This window comes from Colletes latitarsis, chromosome 11 (assembly GCF_051014445.1).
Source record: "Colletes latitarsis isolate SP2378_abdomen chromosome 11, iyColLati1, whole genome shotgun sequence".
Classification (NCBI taxonomy): domain Eukaryota; kingdom Metazoa; phylum Arthropoda; class Insecta; order Hymenoptera; family Colletidae; genus Colletes; species Colletes latitarsis.
In genome coordinates this window covers 25,777,640-25,798,005 of record NC_135144.1, presented here as the reverse complement: position 1 = coordinate 25,798,005, position 20,366 = coordinate 25,777,640, and the positions used below count along the sequence as shown (strand labels likewise).

The following is a 20,366-nucleotide window of genomic DNA, read 5'->3' as shown; positions in this document are numbered from 1 at the left end:
ATGAAATTTTCTCGATTCCTCGAGGTTCAAGGTCACCGAGCTATTCCATCGCTGAACCAGGTATAATGTTCGTTTAGACGCGTCCCGGAAGTCTCGCCGCGGATGCTGGCCACAGTCACCGTCACCGCGAACGACCGATATTCATTTAACCCCGTCCGCAACCCCTTGTGGTAGCTCGTCAACCTCCGCCGCGACGCAAGAGAAACGAGAAACACGACGGGGGATTGGAGAGAAACTTTTCAGAGTGTAACGCGGTGCTGCTCCTCGTTCGCCGAATTTTTCTTCCTGCTGACTGGCGAATCAGGATTCCAGGTCACCGAGCCCGTACGCGGCGTGGGCGGACGTTCAACCCCCTCCAAACCCCCACGGAAAAGTACTTTCGACGTTGTGACGGGGTAGGAACGATACCCGGCTGATTAAATTTGACAAAAGTCCCTTTGAACCGATCGGATTCGACAAATGCACAGGGATGAAGGTACAATTAACTAGCTTTGATACCTAAATAATTCTCCCAAGCAATCTGAAGTTAATTTTCTTCTAATGTTTGTGGAATAGGATTCACAAACCCTAAATTTTTCCCCTCGATGCCAAAGGAAACATTGCTTATGAATTTATGAAAAAAAATTTCACAACTCTTCGTGTCGAAATGATTTTTTTAAATAGTATATTATTCTCCTAAATAGTCTGAAGCTAACAATTTTCTCCTAATGTTTGAGAATAGAGTAACCTTACTCCCCCCCCCCCCCAAATTGCTTAGAAATTTATAAAAACTTCCACGAAATTTAAACCTGCCCATTCTGAAAATAATTACGTGTTGAAGATATGAAATACTCTATAGCCTCTGGAGGAAGCATTGAGGGAGGGAAAATGAAATGTGGCGGATGGTCCAAGTAAGACACAGGTCGGTGGAACAAAGTTAAGAAAGAAGTAGAGATAAATTGGAGGAAAGAGTGCGCGTAAAAGTAGAAACAATCGAACGTGGAAAAAGCGAAGAGGGGGTCGGATGGCATCGAAGACGTAGGAGCGTTTCGAAGGAATACCAAAAAACAAAAATGTAAAAGGACGAGTGGAAGAGAGTATTTTAGGTCAGTCGAGGTGCACGCCGTGCCAGAAATTCGTACGTGCAAACAACAAATCCGTGAACTGGTCGTGCGAGACGTCGATTAATCCGACAAGTGTCGCTATGGAACGTAATCGATTCGATAACCGAGGGAAACGATCGATTGTCTCTGGGTTTTTGTTCCTTCGCGCTTTGTGCCGTGCTGCTCCAGCATTTACTACTGTTTCTGCTCGCTGGTTTTTCGCGGGGATTATTGCTCGTCCGTAAATAACGAGTACAACGACCGGAGTTAATATCTCGTTCTTATTTTCATCGCGTATAAAAATCGAGGAAATTCACGCTGATGAAAAAATCGAGACGTTTCCCGGGTTTAATTGGGCACTAATTTCAGTCGAACTTCGTGCATTTCCGATGGAAAATTCTTCGATCGATCGTCGAGCGAGAAATATTTCCGATTTTTGTGAAATTTACACGGTACAGTTTTTAAAAAATATTTGATACGTATCTTTTGCATCGACTTGCTCCTTGATTTATAAATAATTGACGTTGAAAAAGTATTACACGCGCGATTAAATGTGGATTTAATGCGTCTGACCATATCGAGTTATTACTACTTGAGCTGGGCTGACCATAACGAGTTATTTCTACTTATGGAAGCATTTACGATGGTTTTATTTATTTTAATTGACTGTAACTAGTCAGAGAACGGCAAAATCGTATTTAACAATAAAATATTTGGGGCTCGGACAATTTATAAATGTATAAATTTAAGAATGTGATAGTTACTATAAAGAGATATATTTAAAAAATATTTTGATCAAGGACTTTCCCTTCTAAAACTTTCCTTTTTCCCAATGGAATTTTCACCCCAAACATAGATCTTTATTTTGTTGTCCTAATCAATTAATGGTCGTTTGTTCGAATTGTGCACTTTAATCGAAAGGGGAAAAGTTTAACGAAAACATGTGCTCCCCGTTGTTTGCAAAACTAGATAGTGAAAATGAATAAATATTAGTCTACGAAATATTGAATTTTCAGCTGCTGCTCCGTTCGATGCTCCACAGGTAACGCATTTTTGTATTTCTGTCTCGGCGTTCGGTCAATTCGACCAGAAAACGTGGACGAGCCCGCGGGAAAATGTTACAAAGAGGAATTTCGAATCAGCGCCAAAAATGAAACCATCGTACGCGAAGGACATCCGTGTGAATAACTGATCTGCGAATAAAACACTGCGGAACTTTAATTAACCGCGCACAGCTCGATATTAAAAATAGAAAAACAATTATTTACCTGAGTACAGCCAATTTAGTCGTTGGAACGTTCCTGCGTTTTACAAAAGTGTCGTCCACGTAAAGTGACCCCAAAATATAATTCTTACAATATATTTAAAAGTAATCAAAAATTGTACAACGCGTGACTCTCGTTCATCTTTGATCTCTGTGTTAAAATCGGTCCAGCGCGCGTCACCGAATGATTTAAGGCGGTCGTTCGAACGACAACGAACGAAACTCGTAGCAGATTCACGGATTAATCTCTCGTTGATCGAGCAACGCCCACGGAGTTACATCGACGGTTACGGGAGACAGCTACGTAGTTCAATGGTTTCCCCAGTTAGTGATCCGGAAGCGATTCGGGTCAGTGATCGCGCGAATAGCCCAAGCAATTGCTCCAAAATCGGTCCATGGTGTGGTAAAGGTGAGGAGAGACCCCGACCAGGCCATGAGCCTCGTCCGTGTAGGTCTGCAACTCGAACACGATGTCCTTTTGCACGAGAGCCTTGTTCAGGGCCAGGGACTGCTGGTAGTGCACGTTGTCGTCGCCAGTCCCGTGTATCAACAGGAACTTTTTGCCACGGATCCCTTCCACCTTTCTGTTAACGTCCGTGCCGTTGTAGCCGCTCAGATTATCCCCGGGTGTGGGGAGGCCCATGTAACGCTCCGTGTAGATGGAGTCTGCGATCGATCGCGGGCGAAATTTATAAAAAAACAATGCTCTAACTTTACTCTAAAGCGCTCTAAACCACCCGTATATTTGCAATACGATTAAAAATGTACGAACACCTTCGAGAAGCAGGGTTGAGTTGCTAGAAATTCTTTAAAAGTGCTCTAAATTTAATCTAGAGTATTCTAGAGCAACGATCTACTTGCAATACCCTTAAAATACTCCTCAAAATTTCGTATCCTCAAAAGTTTTCCTATTAGACACTTTCGTGAACCAGAGTTAAGTTGCTAAGCAGAGCGGGGTGTAAATGCTTGACGATCTTGAGCGGTCAAACGATTTTGCTCGGACCGTAACGATCCCCGACCGGTAAGCCGGTGCAAGTTATGCGCCGTACGGGAACTTAGACAAGCGACAGCGTCGAGTGAAAATTATACCATAATAAATGACCGTAATTATCGTGCCCTGCTACGTGTGATATAAGAAAATTACCATAATAAATCCACGATGAAACAGGTGCGACCGATATACCGCACTTGAAAACTGAATCCTTGTCGGTGGCTAGTGTCATGGCCGTCGCGAAACCGCCATAGCTCCATCCCCATATCGCGGTTCTATTTCGATCGATCCAAGTGTACTTGTCTTGGAGAGTCCTGTGTATCGATAAACGATCATCTAAGAAAATTACACTGGAAAGAAATTGCAACGGAGAAAGGAGACGGATCGGTGGAGGGCTCGAGGGGTCAGGTCTGTTCTCGATGCGTTGCTCCGGAGCTCTCTGCGTGTCTTCTTCCAAAACAAGCGAACACAATAATGAAAAATCTTTACCGCGTGACGGCTATTTGGTCCTCGATTTCCACGGTGCCCATGCGCCGATAGATTTCGAAAAGCATCTTGCTACCCTTGTAGGCGGACCCACGGCCGTCGATGTGACCGTAAATTACGCTCCTGTTGGTCGTCATGTACGACTCGAAACCGTGCGTGTTCGCCTCGGTGATCCTCACGGTGTTCGGGCCAGCGTATCTAAAAAGATTCGAGAACTTTTACTCCAGATTCGATCTTCGACACATTTAAATATCCGTTACACCTCGAATGTAAATAGAAACGAGACTCGAGTTAAATAGAGATACTTGGATGTGCTTGAAACGTGGCGCGTAACCCAATCGTCCTAACGAAAAAGAAAACGTTCGAACGAAAGGCAAAGAAAAGGGGATCGATAGTGCATCGTTCTGGTAGAAAACGGACCCGACGGTTCTAATTTTAAATGGAGATCGCGATTCTCTTTGCGCGCTGATCAATCACGCTATACGTCAGCCTAATGGCACCACCGGCGTTATTAAGTGTCTGCTGCGAGCCGAGACCCTGGCAGCTTGAATGCGAGTCTCGGGATTAAGTGGAAGCTTTGAGGTACTGCGCGGTTCCTGCGTGCTTCTAACATCCGCAGCCACAAATTTTGTACTCGAATTACTCGACGAAATCGAGGAAACTAGCAAAAAACGACCGCGATAATTTACTTATTTGCTGAAGTAAAACTTGAGAGAGAATCGTATCTTTCGTGAAAGTTAGTACAATGTTTTGGCTCCCCGGATAATTTTGCACGCCATGCTAGTGCCAGATTCACGGAAAATAAGCCCTGACTGGAATGCGACTTGGATATAGGCCTTTGAGGACATTTGCATTGATTATAGTTCAATATCGAGTTGCAGAGAAGCTTATAACCTTATTTTTTTTCGAATCATAGAAGACCAACTCCGAGAACTCTTCTCTGTTATTATAAATATGTTTAATAGACTCAAACTTTTAATCAAGCTCAGTCCCTCATTCTTTTGGATGAATTTGGATCTTTTTCTTTCGAGCAGGGTAGTAGTGGTACTTACACGTTGATCAGCAGAGGGTAGGACTTTCTGTCGTCGAAGTCGTGGGGCAAATACAATCTCACGTTGCTGTCGTACCCGTTAACCCTGACTTTGAGATTTTTGATAAGTGGCTGCATACGAGTAGCCAGTTTCTGTCTCAAAGATCGATTCTTCTCCCAAGTGTACAGCAATCTGTGATTCGCCGCGTCGAAAATCATCACGGTAGATGGATCTGGCCCAGCGCAATTCAACGTGTAATGCGAACCGTCCTCGGAAAAGTATGCGTAGATGTAGGTGCAAGTGTGTCCTGCGACAAATCGTACCAAAAAACAATTAATCTCGTATAGTATAATTTTGTTTCATCGTTCAGTTTACGATTTTATCCGAATATCATATTAAGAGGTGTTTATTGGAATGAAAGATTACAAGGTAGTGGAAAAGAAAGGATAAACATATCCGTGAAATCTTACGCACTTTCGAGGAAAAAATTCGAGGTGTGAAATTTTTCGATAAAATTAAAAAATGTCAGATCGTTCTAAAAAAATTATTTCCAGTTTCAGGGATCAATTGTAATCATTTTTGGTCAATAGACATACCCTCGAAATCCTACGCAATTTCGAGAAAAAAAATCACTACCAAAAATATAATCAATGGCCAGAAATGTTTATTTCTGAAATATTATTTCTTAACGATTTCTGTTGAAATTATGACGTAACGATTTTATTGTAAGCTTGATGAGTTTCAATAGACGCACATCCAATCGGTGACCATAAATGAATCTATTTCTCACCTTCTGGCGTGGGGACGTTGCAGGACACGCATTCTGGTTCTCGACTGCCATCCAAAGGCACCGAGTAAAGGTTCCTCTGCGTCGGTTTGCCAACCCCAGTTCCCACATAGTACAATATCCCCCTCTGCTTGTCCACGGCCGCGATGTACATGACTTCGGCCGCGACTGAGGTCAGATCCCTCTTCGAAAGAAGCCTCCCATCGGCGTCGTACTTGAATCTGATCGCGTGGACAAATCGTCCAGCGTCCGTGCCGGAGTCCTCGAGCTGCAGAACAATGGCGTATCGATTGGAGAACACGGAGGGGAGGATACGTAGCCATCCTGAGCGTTCCTCTTGGTACATGTGATCCAGGACCTCCGTCTCCACGTCGTTGAACGCCAGTTCTCCGGTGCCGTAATACACGGTCTGAGACTTGGTCTGCACGCGGTTCGTCCAGGTAGCTGCCACGTACTCGTTGTCCCCCCAACTCACGGTGTAGAGGATGTTGTCCCTGGTAAACAGTAAATTCGCTGTTAATCGAAATATGGCGTAAGCTTCAAGGGTGGATACCAAAGTCCCTCGTAACGAGAGTGATTTCTTTTTAAAATTAATTTCTAAAAAATTTTGAACGATCGAGTTAATTCACGAATCTTGTTTGCTATTGAGAGGTATTATACAAGCATCGACGATAAGCAGTTGTATTAATAGTAATTAATCGTTTCAGCAGATAAGATATCTAACGAAGAAAATGAAGTCACTCGTACGAAATTATTAACTAACGACAACCGAACTGTCCGTTCAAAGTTAAGCTAATGTGCCGCGTCAGTCACGACGACAGAGCTTTAGGATTATGGGGATACTTACGCGCCCACGACGTTAATGGGAGGCTCGAGTTTACGCGATTCGACGGACGAATTAATCAAACTAGCGACGGTTAGAGACACGATTGGATTTGGACTGCCAGCCTGCAAGGAGATAATAAATTAAAACGCATTGTCGAAACAACGTTTTATTCGTGTTAAAATTCATCTTCGAAGCATGTCTGTTCTTATGGTACTTCGATGGGGAATAATTTTGAATTGATTTAATATTTGCTCTTTGATCGTATCGGAAACTTCTCAAAAAAGGATACAGAAGCTAAGATGAGGGAAAGAAACATTTTCGTTGATTCGTTAAGCTCACCTTAGGATATTTGATTTTCACTTCCGTGGGGTATTGATTCTTCATGCTGCCTGGTATTCCATAGTACAGCATCGCGACATCTTTCACTTCGGTGTCGTTGTAGGACGCGAAAGCGAGGTAATCTCCATTGGGAGAGAACCAGAGAGCGACAGCAGAGCCTAGGACTTCCTCTGCGAATATTGGTACACCGATTGTCTCGATCATTAAACTACGCTACGACTGATAATATTCCGCTCCTTTCGCATACTAATGGCACACAGCTCTCAGTCAAAGCGTAGGTTATTACAATTTGCCAAGAGAAATGTTTCTACTCGCCGTTAATGCGTTAAAGGGATGATCAAGATGTCCAATACATTATAATTCGAAATAGATAAAAATATTTCACCCAACGTTCTATTTGTACCAAAAGGTAATTTCTTCAACGTAAATAGATAAATGAATAAAAGATAAAAGAATTTCTTTCACGTTAACTCGTGTGTTAAAATGAAAATTTTCGATAATTATTTTATAAATCCTATCTGGATTTATATGTTATTATTATACAAATTATTTGGACGTCAGGGATGGATTATGTTTCTCTCACCTTCGTACACCCAATCGGGTACGCCATTGTAAATGACACCTGGCACCCCTGTGTTCGTCAACCTTCGAACCTCGCTGCCAGTTTTGGAGAACGTCTGATAGTAAATGTCGTTGTGCAGAACGTAGACCACAGCGTTTCTAGTGGGCGACCATGAGCCCAACGCCAAACGTTCGCCATTAGCGAGGTTTATATATTGTCTAGGCAAACGGAAGTAAATAAAAATTTTGATCGATGAATTATCACGGTGTTTGATAATTCTGCTCATCTGAGGGGCACTCACTTGCTTTTCACGTTGTAAACGTCGAACTTCTGGAACGTCGAGTACCTGAATCCCTGGGAATCGATAAAAATAGTTTCTTGAAATATCGAATCGATCGAAAAGCAATGGGATGAAATAATTCAGAATATTTTGGACTCACGTTGACGAAGTCGTAGCCAATCATAACGTACGACCTGTCGAAGGAGACGCTCAACGAAGGCTTGTCGTATGGACTCTGAAAAATTATTTAAAAAACCAACGTTCGTCGGTTTGGTCAGACTATTTCCTCAATTATTTCTTCGAAGGTGGATTCATCAAATAAATTTACAATTATACGTTCGAAGGAAGTAATAAATAGTATTTTCGATATTTTCTTGCGAAACTTAAAATAAAAGAGGAAAGATTGTGTTCAAGTTGGTGTTACAGGGTTAATAAGAAGTGAATTCTCAGAACGAGGGGTGTGATTCGATAACAAGATTAAGGAGCAAGATCGAACTACTAGAGTCGAACGGTAGAATCAATATTTGGATGGCCTGAAATATTGATACGATTGATTTCGTGTTCATCGGTAGCGTTACGACGCGATAAATCATACGTTGTCTGCATCGACCGATAACGTGGCATTAGGTTGTTGATACCATCGATCAAGGGTCGATTCTACGCCACGTATATCTAACAAAATTAATTTACGATCGAAACACGTACGTCGGAGTAGAAATGTTTACGACGCGGCTGTTATTCGAGAATTTTTCCTGGATAACGAAATCCACGTTTTAATTGCCACTTATATGTCTCGACGCGTTGGCCAAACGTTGTTAAACAAGATGCAAATGATTTCGAAGTTGGGAAAATTCAGCGTAGAAACGTCAAATAATGCGTCTCTTAAATCAATAATGGTTTGTTGATTCACGGCCGAAAGTGGACGCTGTAATTCGCTGACGAGGATCCGAACCGTACGGAGAATTTCCGTACGATTAATTAAACACGGTTTTGTTATTTGTTGCGTGGCCGTTATCGAGGGAAGAGAATTTGATTCTAAATTCCACCGACTGGAATTGACTGTGAAAGACGGATGAAACGAAATGGGAGAATTTAGTGTACTTGAACAATAATTCGTGCAACTTTCGAGGGAAAAGATTATATTTTCCTAAGGTCTTAGATTTCATCGATATCTAATTATCTGAATAACTAATTCGAATAATAATGAAATTTGTCGGATCGACTTATTTTCCGGGCGTTCGTAAATCTTGTCGATCGTCTCCGGGCCACGAGTGTTTGTTTGACACACTTTCCGATTTTCAACAATTCAAGTTTCTTAAATTAATATCCGACGGCCCTGGTAATCCTTTGAATCTTACTCGAAACCTCGACGGCGCGGGCCAACTTCTCGAAAGCTCAATGCACAAAGGAATTGAAAGACCCCGCTGAAGCCTATTACTCGACTAATTAGGCAAGACTTCGGGAAGTTCTAATAATCCAAGTGTTATCCACGTTTCGTGATTACTTACACCTAATATCAAACTAATATTTAAGGGACTAACTATTCAACTTGTCGACGTAATCATTTTTGAAAATAATAATTGCAGAGAACTGAAACAGTTCTCCAAGTCGAAATGTTAAAGAAAATAAATTTGAATAGGATTCGTAAATTTTACCGAGTTTCTGAAAATGAATATCAAGACTTTCAAGATACGTATTTCACGATTGCCTAAAATCAAAGTCTGGCAGTGAACGTGTTAGAAAGAAAGCATAAAACTATCTTATGGTGACTGAAACACTCTGTGGCGACACTTAGGATTGGCGTGCTCGCCACCAGAGGGCAACGCTCTTGTCTCTCTCGCAAGTGTTCGAGCGACCTTCTATCAATGTCCTAGCGCCTAAGGCAGGAATTTACCTATCAAATCTCCATCGAATGAACAGTGTGTAAAGTTATAATTAATAAAAAAAAAAATCAAAATTTGGTAAGATGAAACAAAGTCTGTTGTAAGGTCTGAGCCTATAATTACTTAAAGAATAAGCTCTTTCGAGTGATAGAAAAGCAGAAACGTAAATTTACTAGCAAGTTACCAATATGGACGAATCCAGGAAGATCCAACTGGTCCCCGACGTAACATTGAATATACGAGTGTCACCGATATAGCCATCGGTATAAAGTATCTCCGTGCCAGATATCCAGCTACCGTTGAAGCCGGTTGCACGAAAACTCTGGTCGTAGGTCTCTTCAAGAGTGAATGGGACGGTGTTTCCGTTTAGATCGCTCTCTTCGACAGCCTCGTGTCCGTTCGACGTTCGCGAAACTGGGGAAAAACGCGAATTTTCGTGAAAGCATATGAGACAGACGGAATGAGAAACAAATTGGCGGAAAAGGAACCTGGAGAGAGGCGATAAGTTACCAGAGAAGATAGGAGAAAGAAGATCTTTCATATTCTATAGAATTTAAAATGTAAAAATAGTAAATGAAAAGAACTGTGTAAACTAGTAATAATCTTCCCAGCGATATGACTAATTTCCATAAAACGTGAGTAACTCTAATAAGGAAAACAAACGCGTTCGAAACCTCTGGTTTCTGCTTTTTCCAACAACAAACGAGTTTCCTTGAAACTCCAAATAAGGCGAAACACGGAAGATCCGTTATCTTCTAGGCTGCGTACTACAGGGTGTCTCAAATTGCACGATACCAGGAAAGTTTTCCTTTTGTAGACAAAATCAATATTTGATAATTAACGATCCACGTAATAATCTCTGAAATTATCGAAATAATTTGAACTGTATTCTCGAGAAAGGAGAATTCTCGAGCACAATCGCTTGGCTCCCATCGATAAAAGGAGGCAACCATCGATGCGTTATCGATCGATAAACGGTAATCCGAGTTAACCCCGGGCATAAGTGAACTTATCTCGCGACAAACAGCGGAATCGTCGAAGAGCATCAGCCTACTTCGATCCGAAGACGTTCAACTGTTCCGGAGACGTCCGGACCCGTAAGCCGGCTTACGAAAATCGCGATTATCTCCGCGGAGAGAAAAAGAGATACTTACTGGATTTCCCAGCGACAAAGACGGCCAGGGATCCCTGCAGCACCAGCAGTCGCAATACCTGAAAAAGATTTCGTTCGCTGTAAAATACAATCTGTAATAAAAGAATCATCCGGCGTGTCTGAGATTCCACACCCCCCCATCCACGATCGAAACACTCGTTTCGACGCTAGAACTATCGAGCTAGTCAAAATTACCCATTCCTAATTCCTGATTATATTATATTCATAGAATTAAATATTTCCTTCGTGGAAAATTTACTCGAAATGAAATATTTTCGAACCGCAATATTTAATCGAAAATAAATTTATTACTTTAGGTTGCTTAAAATGGCGAAAGAAAAATGTGCTTCCAGAATCGTTAAGCACCGTGATCGATGTATTAGCAAAACTAGATGTTTAAGTTATCCACATTTTCCCGCGTGAAGGATTATCCTTTCGCGGCCTCCTTGGATTGCATTACGCTTCCTCCAGGGATCGCGCCCCTACTTTGGAAAACATTGCTTTACTCTGTACAGGACGTATACAGAGTGTTGAAAAACTTGGTGTCGTAAATCTGAGTGATGAAAGACGCGACCATTTTTGAGTAAAGGAACCGTGGGTTACCGAATGACGAGCGTTTAATTGAATCGTCTCAGCGCCTGCGACGCAAGCAACCCGGAATGCTCGTTTGCAGTTCCGTGGTGGCTGCTAGCCGCTTTAATCCCAAAAAATACGATCGATAAGATTGACAACAGTCCAATCTTCTCGCCTCCTACCCTTCTTTCGTTTACCCCATTTTAATTCTCCATTCTTGTGCAAACAATTTCAAACTTGACCAAGGTTTTCACCCTCGACGGTTATGTGCAAGATTTGAGACCGTATTTTTACTGTCACAGACAGCCGTGGAACTTTCATTCGGCTCGTAAATAGAAGACTGTTTCGATTTACGAGTGATCGACAAGAGAAGTTTTCAGCTATAAAGGAAAGTTTGAGAACTTCTCTATTTGGGTTTGAATCTTTTAAATGGCGCCCGGACGGGTCGTACAAGACTTATCAAATTTTTCGACAAAGAAATCTTCTGAATGATTCACGCCGACAAGGTTTTCGACTGATCCAGTCGAAACTTTCGAATTGTTCTACTGGGTTCACTGGGTTTATGAAATGGAGGCTATATATTTTAAATGTAACTGATAATTGTAACAATGTTATCGTTATATTGTACACGACAACGCTGTAAAATTGGGGACAAATAAAAATGAGTTCTGAAGCGATATCGACTTAACGATCCTAATATTCTGAAAAGTTGTCGATCGTGTAACGTTAAAATTGTTGCATGATTTTATGGAAAATCGTGTGTTGTTTATTTTTTGCTGTAACTTTGCCTCGTTTTAAGTAAAACGGTTATGGATGACAGTAACTGGAGAGGCGGCAATAAATGGGTTCTTTATGCGCCTCGACTTCGCGATAGATTCAATGTCCCCCCTCCAGTGTACAAGAATTTAAATCATTTCGACGCCTCGATCCATATTTATAAGCATCCAAAATATGGGCTAAGTTAAAGGAAGAGTGCAAACGTGCATCCATGCAAACGATCGAAAGAAAATTGCATATTGCAAAAAAACCAACACGGAAAACTGCTTTTATAAAAATTCTCCTGGAAAGAAAACGAGGCATACAAGTAAAACAAATTTGCGAGAAACGAACTTAGATTAAAAAAAAAAACAGTATTCCGTAGTCGTTTAAAACTGGTTTGCCTCGAGTGTCAAGATAAAGAAGTAAAATAGGAAAAACTAAAATCGAGGAAAATTACATAATACAAACGAGACATAAAGAAAACATAAGTAAACTTTTCCATGTAGAAGATTACCACATAACAAACAGGAAACGAAGTTTACGTAATAAAAATACCGAAGTAAACAAATTTTTCTTAAATACCATAATATTTCTTTTTCAAATTTATTTCATTCAAATTCAATCATCATTTTCCGATTCAGTGGATGTGTTTCTCTAGTTTCGTGACAAAAGTGTCTAAATGAAAACGAAAGTATGAAATTCATCGAGTTCCACTTCCTTAACGAAGGCCAACCGTCAGATTATGATAGCTGCTTCGAGATTACGAAGTTTGTTCAAATTTTAATATCGTTTCGCTCGTTGAAAGACGACGATAAATACGTTTGGTTCCCAGCTGATTAAAGATAACGACTGAGATATATCTTTCTAAAGAAGTTTCGAAAAGTTTACCTTATCCAATTCGACTAATTGGTAGAGTTAGTATGTCCTGTACATAGTTAAAGGAAGACGACAGAAGTCTTTGGTACCTCGATTATAGAAATTTGATTATGTGGGTCAAGTTGAAAAGATAACTGAAAAAAAAATTCCGGTCAATCGCAAATTCTGATGGTTTATTGAAAAGTTGGAAAAATATGGAACGCGAAGGCCACGATAAAGGTCTTACCGGGCAATGCGGTGTTGTTCTATTGGAAAACTTTTATCGATATTCTGTATCGACAGCTCGAGCCTGCATATAATCATAAACGAAACGTATATCTGCACGTTATTCTTCCGGTTGCAAGCACTTCTGTCATTTTCAAGATCGTAAACCGTTACTTTACTACGAAAGTGCTAAATTTATAGTCCTATCCAGCAAACTTAAAATAATAAATATACCTCGCCGTCAAACATTATTAATTCGCATTTTATAATTATCTATCGCGTTTCATATTTTTGTTCAGGTTAATTTTTTTCAACTTTTACTATTTGTTTTTTTTCTATATTCAACCCTAAAAACTGATTTAAAATAAATAAATATACCTCACCGTCAAACATTATTAATTCGCATTTTATAATTATCTATCGCGTTTCATATTTTTATTCAGGTTAATTTTCTACATGCCAATGCAAGGTTAAGTTTCTATGACATTTTCTTCAACTTTTACTATTTGTCTTTTTTTCTATATTCAACCCTAAAAACTGATTTAAAATAAATAAATATACCTCACCGTCAAACATTATTAATTCGCATTTTATAATTATCTATCGCGTTTCATATTTTTATTCGGATTAATTTTCTACATGCCAATTCAAGGTTAAGTTTCTATGACATTTTCTTCAACTTTTACTATTTGTTTTTTTTTCTATATCCAACTAACCCTAAAAACTGATTTTCTAAAATTAATTTTCCAAGCTTACCGCAGGGGACATTTCTCAAAACGCTTCGTAAGTTGGTTTCGTCGAAGTAATTAGCGAAGAAAATGGTTCGAACGTCGTCGAACAATTACAAGCGACCCTTCTGGATCCCGGCTCTTTTTCTCTCGTATTTTCGCGATCCTCCGCGCGAGTTTTCCTCGAGGATCAGCGCGCCAGGGACGAGTGCATCGTCGACGATAAATCGAGACGGTCCGGGGCCTTCGAAACTTTTCCATCGTCGAAACGAAAAGGGGCTCGGGGAAAGTTATCGAATCGATACGTCAAAGGAGACACCGGGTCCCCGTCGAACAAAACGGAACAGAGCCGTGGGAGGGAGTCGATCTCCCGAGAAAAAGTAAAATCCAGAAGATCGACGATTATCTTCGACCTTATTTCATTTTTAACGTCGTTGTTCCGCTCACTCATATTATTTTATTTTTTTTTTTTCTACGCCCGTTATCGCGAGACGCGCGAACGCAGTAAACGCGATTTACGGGACGACGAATTTACCAGCGAGGAGATAGAGAATTTGATTACCGCGAGGAAATTGTGGTTCGTTTAGTTAGGAAATTGCCCGTGGGATCGAACAGATTCGACGCGAACCTAATCCCGTCGACGAAATTCTGGAAACTTTCCGGCTCGTTGTGAGGGAACCATCTTTGATTTGCTTTGTCGTGGTAAGAAAAATTGTAGTCATTGTACGCTGTTTCGTCCATGTTTCAAACTTTTCAGCTAACCGGGAGCACGATTTAAAAATTTAATAATAAAAATTTTATCGTCAAACGAATCATCCTTTCTAATACTTCCAAGTCAGATTATTAATCGCGTAAAAATCCGCATGTTTTCACACTCGACTATCCGGAAGAAAACAAACGTCCTCGAGGATCGAAGATGATTTATCTCCGACTCGCTTCGTCTCTTTCTCTCCGCGGAGAGCGTATCTTGATGACTTACCTCGTTCCAATACATGACGAACACGTGACAGACACCGTCGACGACGATTCCGCTTGGGCCCCTTCAATGTCGATCGAGAGATCGCCGTCGCTCGATGGATCACACGGGTGCGTCGGACACTGACTGATCCATCCCGCACTTTCCCCACGTACTGGAAGTGGCAGGTGCTCCCACCTCCTTTGATAAACACGGTGCACGCTCGGTATCGCGGCCTTTTCCTTCGTTCGAGCATAATTACATTCACGATTCACGCCCGTGAACGGTACGCTGATAAGGAAGCCACCTTGAGTCGGTTCTGACACTAGTCAATAGATATCTGCGGACACATTTAAACTACACACTGTCGCATATTTTCTTGTGTTTATGTACTTTCAGTTTGGGCCATCGAGATCCAACAGTTAAGCTTGGAATGTAAATCTAAGGTGGAATGTAGCTGTTGGGTACAATGGATTTCAGTATATTTTCCTGTTTATATATTTCTTTTTTACATTGGAATATAACACTAAAGTGTACTGGACCGCTGGTATATTTTCTTGTGTTTATATGTGCCCACCTACGCAATTTCGAGAAAAAATATTCGAGTAAGTATTTGAATTTTTCGATGAAAAAAAAAAAATTTCAAATCGTTCTAAAAAAATTATTTTCAGTTGATGAAAATTTAATCTTGGAATATAACTCTGGGGTCCAATGGATTTCAGTGTATTTTCTCACGTTTATGTGCTTTCGACTCAGCCATCGAAATCTGAATGCTTAACTGGTACTTGTTTTGTTCGCGTTCGGATTTGAATATTTAAAAAAGAAAAATAATCATTTCGAATCCTACTGAGAGTACAAACAGCAATGGAGTTCACTAAAACCCACAATGATGGCAATGTATCCGAAAAGGAAGTGTGGTACTCTCGAGCTAATCGAGTCGATACGTCAAACGGTATAACGCGAAGTTGATTGGCGGGGATGAGGCCATTTTAGCGGGAAATGGGGAGAAACGATCTAGAGAAGAGACGTACAGGCGTATCAACATCTGATGACCTATATACTCTCTTGTACAAGTTACTATAATTTTTATGTTCTACTGCTCTTTTTAATTTAATAAACCTTAAATCGTTCTGTTTATACAGAGTGTTCAGCCACCCCTGGGAAAAATTTTAATAGAAGATTCTAGAAGCCAAAATAAGACGAAAATCAAAAATACTAATTTGTTGATGGAGACTTCGTTAAAAAGTTATCAACGTTTGAAGTTCCACTCGTACTGAATTTTTTTCTAGAAAATGGGTAGGATTTCGGGGGTATGTCTATTCACCAAAAATGATTGTAATTGACCCCTGCAACCGAAAATAATTTTTTCAGAACAATTTGAAATTTTTTAATTTTGTCGAAAAATTTCACACCTTCTCGAATTTTTTTCTAGAAAGTGAGTAGGATTTCGGGGGTATGTCTGTTGACCAAAAATGATTGTAATTGACCCTTACAACCAAAAATAATTTTTTTAGAACGATTTGAAACTTTTCAATTTTCAGGGTGACAGTTATGGTCAGACATTATATTTTCAGTAATGAATTTTTTTCTTAAATATGCGTGGGATTTCGGGGCTATGTCTATTCATCAAAAACGATTGTAATTGTCCCCTACAATCGAAAATAATTTTTCTAGAACGATTTGAACAAATTGATATTCTTGATTTTCACCCTGTATATATTTGCAAGACAATAAATAATCGATTGCAAACTGCCTTTGAGGTAGAAATATCCAAGTTCGCCTCCTCTATGAACCACGAGATCTACGTTCACACTGTTTAACACTTCGTTGGTCGCGCGGGTGACACGGGTCAGCCACCCCCATATTTTTTCCCCTGATTTCACAACCCTTCGCCTTCAAAAGTACCGAAAAATTCTTTTCTGAACGTGAAAAATGGCCACGCGTCGATCGTTTAAAAGAACCATCGAATATCTTTGTGTGTTTTACGTTTGTCGTAAAATTACGTGTTTTGTTACTCGATCGAGCAAACATTTATCACCATTACTGTACGGAAATTTTGAACGTAACGCACGTTGGAACGCAGTCGGGCAGAATTGTTTTCGAATAACCAATAAACCAATGTATATCAATTTACGGGCGACGTTTGTTCGATCGAAACCAATTTGTACCCACGGGAACAATTCGCTCCGTAATCGAAACTTTTATTCTCGATTTCGTAAAGGAACCGGTTATCTTTTATCGAATGTTCGAAAATTCGCGCCCGTATAAGGGCGGGAAACGCGTCAAAGCGAAATAAATATTTTAATCGAGGCGGAGGGACCGTGACGCGAAAAAAAAAAATATAAATAAATTTGGAGTAGAATCGAAACGGAGTAACAACGACTTAAATCCCTTTAAGCGTCGAGATATCATCCGCCTCGACGTTTCACATTCTTTTCCTGTCGTCGGTTGTCGCTAATAATCCTGATTCACGGGCCCGCGCTGTCAATAACTCTGTAAGCTTTCGAAATTCGCCGCTGTAAATCGCGGTTATCGAACGACAGCGCCTCATCGGCTGCAATCGTCCCGCCTGCATACCGCGTTGCATCGAGGACGACAGCAATTTGATTACGTGCGAACAACCGACGAATCAGGCCACCGAAAAGATAAAATTACCCGTTCGCGTCTCTAGCGTCCCGTATCGCTGAAACTTAAACGGCAATCGATGGCACTCTACACACTCTGCACTCGTTAATCGTCGTTAACTATTTCACAATGGCCTTGTTAATTATGCGTTGTTATTCTTCGTGACACCTAACGACGAAACGGTGCTGCATTTGTTAAATTAAAATCTTCGTGCAGGGCCATTCAACGCGTCAACGAAAATGTCAACATTTGTTCGAATTATAGGGACTGAGAGAACAGAGAATAGAGAATTTGTTACTTTACAATATTTTAGATTGAGATTGTTTTTATGAGTATCAGGGTTCAAGAAACAAGAGAATTACGCAAATGTGTGGATTTTCGTATTTCTTGATAACGAATTGAACTGCACGAATGAATTTGCAAGAAGTCCATTTGTTTAAACGCAACATAATTAAAACTAGAATTTTCCTTCGAAACATTTTACGAATCATACCCTTAGAACTTTGTCACGTTGTTTACGATATTCGTGAACAATTCGATACCAGCGTGTAATGTTGCAAGTAGTTTTACATGGATTATCTTTCCTTATACATCCGCGTAGCAATTGGAAAATTGACGGATGAGTGAGAGCGTTTCATCATTTAAACCGTGACACCGTCGCATCCATCATCGTCGTAGAATCATCCTGTTGGAACGACAGGGACTACGAATCGAACTTGCGTCACGCCTTTCGACCAGATCGCTGAGTCTCGAATTTATTTTTCCATAACTCGTCGAGGGGGGTCAAAATACTGCGGAGTACATACGCGTACTTGGATTAAGGTAATACGAAGCTTGTGGTAATCCGGAGATTAGAACCCCATCCGCGAGATTTGTTAGCGTGAATTGATGCAGGTAAGCACCAGTCGCGGATCTACAAAAACTCGAGCGGAAGGTGCCAATTAAAAATCATGAAAAACACTGGAGACTTATTCGTGTCGAAAATATTAAAATTCAAAAAATAGATATTTTAGTGGGGATACCGAGCCTCTCGTAGCAACTTTAGCAAAATTAGAATCGATATTTGGAGGAAAATCAAAAATATTAATTTTCAAAGAGGGGCCAAAATAATGACTGGAATGTAAAATTAATGCAAGCTAGCTTTGTGGTGTCTTCCTGTTTAATTTACCCCCTAGGCAATAGACTCTTCTGAAGGGGTGGAGGAGGGATCGAGATCCAAATCCTTAGCAAAATTAGAATCGATATTTGGAGGAAAATCAAAAATATTAATTTTCAAAGAGGGGCCAAAATAATGACTGGAATGTAAAATTAATGCAAGCTAGCTTTGTGGTGTCCTTTTCTGTTTAATTTACCCCCTAGACAATAGACTCTTCTGGAGGGGTGGAGGAGGGATCGAGATCCAAATCCTTAGCAAAATTAGAATCGATATTTGGAGGAAAATCAAAAATATTAATTTTCAAAGAGGGGCCAAAATAATGACTGGAGTGTAAAATTAATGTAAGCTAGCTTTGTGGTGTCTTTTTCTGTTTAATTTACCCCCTAGACAATAGATTCTTCTGAAGGGGTGGAGGATGGATCGAGATCCAAATCCTTAGCAAAATTAGAATCGATATTTGGAGGAAAATCAAAAATATTAATTTTCGAAGAGGGGCCAAAATAATGACTGGAATGTAAAATTAATGCAAGCTAACTTTGTGGTGTCTTTTTCTGTTTAATTTACCCCCTAGACAATAGATTCTTCTGAAGGGGTGGAGGAGGGATCGAGATCCAAATCCTTGGCGAAATTAGAATCCACATTTAGAGGAAAAAAATATTAATTTTTGAAGAGGGTCTAAAACAATGAAAATTAATGTAAGCTTTGTGATGTTCCTCTCCTATCCCTAGGTAATGAATTGTCAATGTAATGCAATAAATCGTTATTAATGTTTGCAAGGTTGGCTCGGAGCTAATGGAAGGGATTTGATATTGGTCTAAATCTGCAAATGATTCCAATCTTTTGGCCCGCAGTGTAGGTAGTTTAGAGGACACGCATCCGTGACGCGAATGATAACTCTTCAGATCAATGCCATGTCAGTCAACCTTCGTTGAGCAAAGTCGTGTGACACCGATACGTGACGCGACCCGGAAGGCGAACCGAAAGAAGTCGTTTATGTCGCCGACCTCGACGAGGTTGAACCCAATCAGCCAATCTCCACTGAATACTCGTCGTTCGTGATAGAAAGTAATCAGAACATATTGCTGACTCAGATCATTTCAATACTCGCGCGACTGCGTATTATAATTCCGATTCCAATTTGATGCTCCTCGCTCGGAAGAATCGGAACGTAAACTCGAACCCAGATAAAAATTAAAAGTCGAAATTATACATTCGAAGTTTGGAGGTTGAAATTAAATACGATGCACGCAAGTTGAAACGTGGACATTTAAAAATTGACGATCGAATGTTGGAACTTGAAAAAAATTTGTAAAAAGCTAAAGAAATTAATGATTGGAAAATCTAGAAAGTACTAAGACCGAAGTTAACGACTGAAAGTGGACAGTAAACAGTTTTCTTGTGTGAAAGTTGCACGAAAATTCCCAAATATTCCGTGCTTTACGAAATTAATAAAAATGAAAAAGGTAATAATTCATATCTGGATCGTGAGCGACATTTTCTAGTTACCCAAAATTACGTAGCTTGCGATAGTTAATTACTCGGTTCGCCTCAAATTACTGCATATTTCGCGTACTCGGTGAAACTAAATTAAATTATTACAACGTTGACCGCGAGAACCGCGCGAATGTTTCATTTGAATTCGCTGGAAGAGGCGTCTATGATAAGAATACGTGTCTGTGATAACATTCAGATTGCGTTTAAAGCAACAACGTTGGCTGCTTAAACTGTAGAGGATGTTGGTACTATCTCTACGATAACGTCACAGCTGCATTTTCAGTGGCCATAGAATATTAAACGGATAAAATA

At 40.3% G+C, this 20,366-nt stretch overlaps 1 protein-coding gene across 2 annotated transcripts; it reads right to left on the bottom strand.

Annotated features, from left to right (window-relative positions):
• Nucleotides 1-824: 824 nt before the first annotated feature.
• On the bottom strand, nucleotides 825-15,026 carry LOC143348274 (venom dipeptidyl peptidase 4). 2 transcript variants are annotated; one of them, XR_013080740.1, is made up of 14 exons: nucleotides 14,804-15,026; nucleotides 10,686-10,743; nucleotides 9,716-9,945; nucleotides 7,809-7,883; nucleotides 7,670-7,722; nucleotides 7,390-7,586; nucleotides 6,807-6,976; nucleotides 6,489-6,589; nucleotides 5,645-6,135; nucleotides 4,876-5,161; nucleotides 3,827-4,021; nucleotides 3,491-3,651; nucleotides 2,351-3,012; nucleotides 826-2,275 (listed from the first exon to the last, which is right to left on the bottom strand). XR_013080740.1 is itself a non-coding variant. In XM_076778312.1 (13 exons), the coding sequence occupies exons 1-13, from the start codon at nucleotides 14,816-14,818 to the stop codon at nucleotides 2,696-2,698; spliced, it is 2,349 nt and encodes a 782-aa protein (XP_076634427.1). In that variant the 5' UTR covers nucleotides 14,819-15,026; the 3' UTR covers nucleotides 825-2,695. The 2 variants fall into 2 exon arrangements, 1 of the variants encoding a protein (XP_076634427.1); XM_076778312.1 differs by having other exon boundaries at nucleotides 825-3,012.
• Nucleotides 15,027-20,366: the final 5,340 nt, after the last annotated feature.

What these genes read in the sequence shown, in the direction of transcription:
- LOC143348274 (XM_076778312.1), bottom strand. An exon ending in TCCTGGATTCGTCCATATTG is followed by an intron (nt 7,884 to 9,715) that starts GTAACTTGCTAG and finishes ATAATTTTTCAG; the next exon opens with AGTCCATACGACAAGCCTTC. An exon ending in GTTTACAACGTGAAAAGCAA is followed by an intron (nt 7,587 to 7,669) that starts GTGAGTGCCCCT and finishes CCGTTTGCCTAG; the next exon opens with ACAATATATAAACCTCGCTA.